This window comes from Oryza sativa, chromosome 8 (genome assembly GCF_034140825.1).
Source record: "Oryza sativa Japonica Group chromosome 8, ASM3414082v1".
Lineage (NCBI taxonomy): Eukaryota > Viridiplantae > Streptophyta > Magnoliopsida > Poales > Poaceae > Oryza > Oryza sativa.
In genome coordinates this window covers 23,787,184-23,791,245 of record NC_089042.1, presented here as the reverse complement: position 1 = coordinate 23,791,245, position 4,062 = coordinate 23,787,184, and the positions used below count along the sequence as shown (strand labels likewise).

General features: G+C 47.9%; 1 protein-coding gene across 1 annotated transcript; it reads right to left on the bottom strand.

Annotated features, from left to right (window-relative positions):
* Positions 1 to 345: 345 nt before the first annotated feature.
* Positions 346 to 3,410, bottom strand: LOC4345844 (cyclin-D4-2-like). The gene is made up of 6 exons (NM_001422598.1): positions 2,932 to 3,410; positions 2,223 to 2,309; positions 2,016 to 2,114; positions 1,721 to 1,922; positions 1,487 to 1,608; positions 346 to 1,235 (listed from the first exon to the last, which is right to left on the bottom strand). Exons 1-6 carry the CDS (start codon positions 3,286 to 3,288, stop codon positions 951 to 953), a joined length of 1,152 nt encoding a protein of 383 aa, NP_001409527.1. The 5' UTR covers positions 3,289 to 3,410; the 3' UTR covers positions 346 to 950.
* Between the last annotated feature and the right edge of the window lie 652 nt (positions 3,411 to 4,062).

The following is a 4,062-nucleotide window of genomic DNA, read 5'->3' as shown; positions in this document are numbered from 1 at the left end:
CTCATGGTCTTAGAGCAAGTTTAATAGTTTAATAGTATAGCCTACTACTAGCTCCAATTCATCTATAGCCAATCTAATAGTTCATTCGTACAATAGTTACATACTACACTATTGATACCTGGCCCCGCCTGTCATACACATACTACGTCTTACAGTTCGTGCTACAGCTGGCTACAAATTTATAGCCCGCTATCCTTCTCTCTCCTTATTTATCTCCTTAAAATATATTTACAGCTGGCTTATAGCCTACTATTATACCTGCTCTTAAAGCAGACAAGCAGTCAAACAATATAGAGATAGGCAGGCAGAGCAATATACTGAAAGAAACCCATTTCCTCTTTTTCTGGGTCTTGTTAATTTTCTTTTCTGGTTACACCATGTTATTTTATTCATGTGGATGATCATCATTGCTGATCACAAAAAGGAGTGCTGCCGCCTCTAATTTTCTCCTTACAAATGAAATGGAAAAAAGAAAACAATACTGCAACTAATGCAACTAGAGCTAGTGAACAAAAGAATACTACACAGCCAGGTCAGTGCATGCCTAGTTCTTGGACTTGTTGCCTAAAGCCCCTCACCATCCTTTGTCTTGATCATCTCATGTAGCTTTTATGTTTTTTTTCTTCTTTTTTTTTTGAAACTCATCAAGCTTTTATGTTGCTACAAAGCTTTTCTTTGTTCTTTGGGGGCACCTCTCATCACCATGGCTTGCTGGCTTGCAAAAGCTTAGCAATTAGGTGTTGTCAACCTCACCTCTTTATTCATCAGCAACTTCTTGCTAGCTAGCTCTCTCTCGTCATGTCAAAATTCCCTCCCTTTTGGCCCCCTTCCAGTGTTCTTTCTTTCTAACAGTCGTTGCAATCGAAACCAATTGACTTTGCCTTTGTCGAGATGAGTGGTGTACAGACTACAGAGAGAGTGATCTATCATTTGGCACTTTGACTGGTCAGTCACCTGCTAAGCTTCCTCCTCTTCTTGCTAGTGACCGGGGAGCTATCAAAGCAACTCTTCCTTCTTCCTCCTCCATGTGAGGCAATAGTTGCTGCATCAGTATCATCACTTTTGTAGCTGAGGCAGCCAGCATCCAGCACCGCAACAGGGCTCTCAGGCACAGAGGAGGAGGAGGCTGAGGCTGAGCCTCTCCTGGTGCTTGCAGGTTTAGGTTGCACAGTGTTAATGGTGGCCATGGAGTAGTGATGATCCTGAATCGCTTCCTGGCATTGCAACACCCTCCCCTGCAGACACACAGCGGCAAAAGCCGAACAGCACATTAACTCCCCGAGCTCACACGCCCATAAATGCGTTTCACGCATTCTGAACCGGTACTGTGTTCTACGAAAGTACCGGTTGCAAATTATGAGTTATTATAATTCAGTTATGAATGTGATGGATCCAAATTGGTAGTACACATGAGTTATTCAGAATTAAACGAGCTAGTAAGAGTCTATGAGGATGAGTTTACGTGAGGGTTTGCATCAATCTGTACCTTATCTACATGGGTGAAAGCCTCTGCGATGTCTTCTTCTACCACGCCGGTGGCTTCTCCGGCCACTGTGGCAGCCACCGCTGCAGCGATCTCCGAGGGTCTAAACTCTAGGAATCCAGTTCCTGACAAGTTTAACATGCATCGTCAGACTATGCTGAGAATGCTGAATTATGGTCTGATCTATAGGATGTCACTGAATGAAACCATGTTCAGCAGCTTCCTATCATGGCACACCTGCTGCTATGCGCAAGATGAGCTCCGACGACCTCAGGAGCCAGCTTCTCGGCGCGGCATTGCCGCTGTTGAGCTTTCGTAGGAAGTAGTCGATGTAGGAGAATGGAGTCACGGCTTGCATCCTCCAATTGAGGTTGGTGAGAACAAGAAGCTCCATTCTATGGATCGTCTCCACCTCGAACAAAAACCGTGGTTCCCCAATCTGATCAACAACAAGAACAACGCTTAGAACAATATCAAACAAAAACGCAACGCATTGCGAAATCTGAGATGCTTGTCACGGTTTGATGCTGACCTGAAGATCCAAACATTGCGGGACGACGGTCTCCTCCATCTTGGCGGCGATAGACAAGCACGCAACCGAGAGCAACTGTGTCATCCAATCCCTGCCTTCCTGTATTTGCAAGCATGAATCTTAGCTCATCATCTAGTACTTGTATGAACATGGACAGCATTGGCCACATCTTGAGATGATTACAAACACAATCTTTTTGATTCTTACCGGCAGCTCGTACTGAGACAGGAAACGGTCCAGGTAGTTTACAGCCAGATAGGCAGTGACAGAGCTGAAGTTGTAGTAAGTGTAAACCTGTAGAAAGATAAAAAACACAATAAGTTAGAGATCACATGGTAAAAGAAACAAATTTTTCAGGACAAGAACTCCACAGCAATTATCTTCTATGCTTTTATCAGAAGTTTTTTTTTTTGGCTCCGAAAAAATGCCGCCCCATCATTGCAAACGTTGTAGTAGTACAAACTAGAATCAGACAATGCACATCGACATCTCGTGAGTAAGCGAACGGATGAAAGGCCAGCTTCGTCCGAGATGTATGGTCCCAAAATTTAACCCCAATTTGCTTTTGTCATCGTCACATTTATCGCACTACGACAAACAATGTTTATTACTCGAAACACAGTGAAAAAAAAAACTCTTCAGTGCATAATATGCATTGCATTTACGCCCGTGGACGAACGCTAGCTGCAGATTAGTGAAAACTGGCCGAGAAAACAAGTTGCAGGAATGGTTTTGAATCCATCCAGAAACGAAGTAAAAAAGACACGTTTTTCCCCCCTAAATGAACGGAGCTAATCATGGCAGATCTATTGCATTTACTCAGAAAGACCAAAGAAAACAGCGCAAAAATCATTCCTTTTTTTTTCTTTCTTTCAGGCAATGGCGCATCCTGTGCCAGATCGATCAAAGAATGCACCTCCCAAATCCAGCCGATGGCCTCGCTGCGGACGCGGAGATCCACGTCGCCGCCGCCGCCGCGGAGCCGCTCGCCGTAGTCCGCCCTCGGCATGTGCGCCTGCTCCCTCTCCACCAAGCTCGCCACGCACTCCTCCGACTGCCGCGGGAACATGTCCTCCTCCTCCTCCACTCCACCCCCGCCGCTGCCGCCGCCGCCGCCGGCGGCGAGGTCCCCGACCATCGACCGGCAACCGCCGCTCCTCCTCTCCCCCACCTCCCCCTCCTCATCCTCCAGCCACAGGATGCTGCTGTTGTCCTCGGCGCAGAGCAGCATCGACGCGGCCGCGTCGTGGCAGGACGACGAGCTCGGAGCCATCTCTCCGCCTCCCCTCCCCTCCCCTCTCCGGTTGGTCTTCTTCTTGGGCTAGCGAGTCAAGGACGGACAGTGACAAGGACAGAGATAGATAGCGAGAGCGAGAGAGAGAGACGCTGCGCGCTGTGCTGCTGCCGCCGAGGCCGCGCTTTGTACTGGGGAGGGAGACAGGAGGGAGAGGGGCAGTTTGGGAAAGCGCGACGCGACGCGACGGTACGCCGAAATTGGGACAGCCGGGGCGGGAATGGAGGGAGGGGGGCGCAGGAAGAGGGCACGGTCACGGTAGTGGAGGCCGTCCGATCGGATGGATGGGCGGCTGAGATTGGAGGCTGGGAGGACACGGGACAAGCCCCTTGCGGCTCTCGCGCGAAGGGTTGCCCAAAAGGCTCGGCCGTGTAAACACGTTCGGTGTGGATGTGCTCCTGTGACGTAACTTTCAAATGGTTTGGTGGCTGACATGTGGGTCCGAGAGTGGTGGAGCTCACATATCAGTCACGTTGAAGGGTAACATCAGAGGATCATCTTCCGTGTTTGGGATTTTGGACACGGTTATAAAATACTTTTAGCGAGTTATACCTAGGTAGTACTACATGCTAAATTTAGTCATTTTTTATGGTATTTGTAACGTTACATGAAGCTTCGTCCGATATGTTTATAGGGTGGGCGTTTAATCCGACCGAAAAATTCAGTCTCGATCTGTTATTTAGAAATTTTGGTCATTTAAAATTAGAGATCGATCGGTCTTGGACACCAAGAAATTCGGTCTTTGTCTAAATC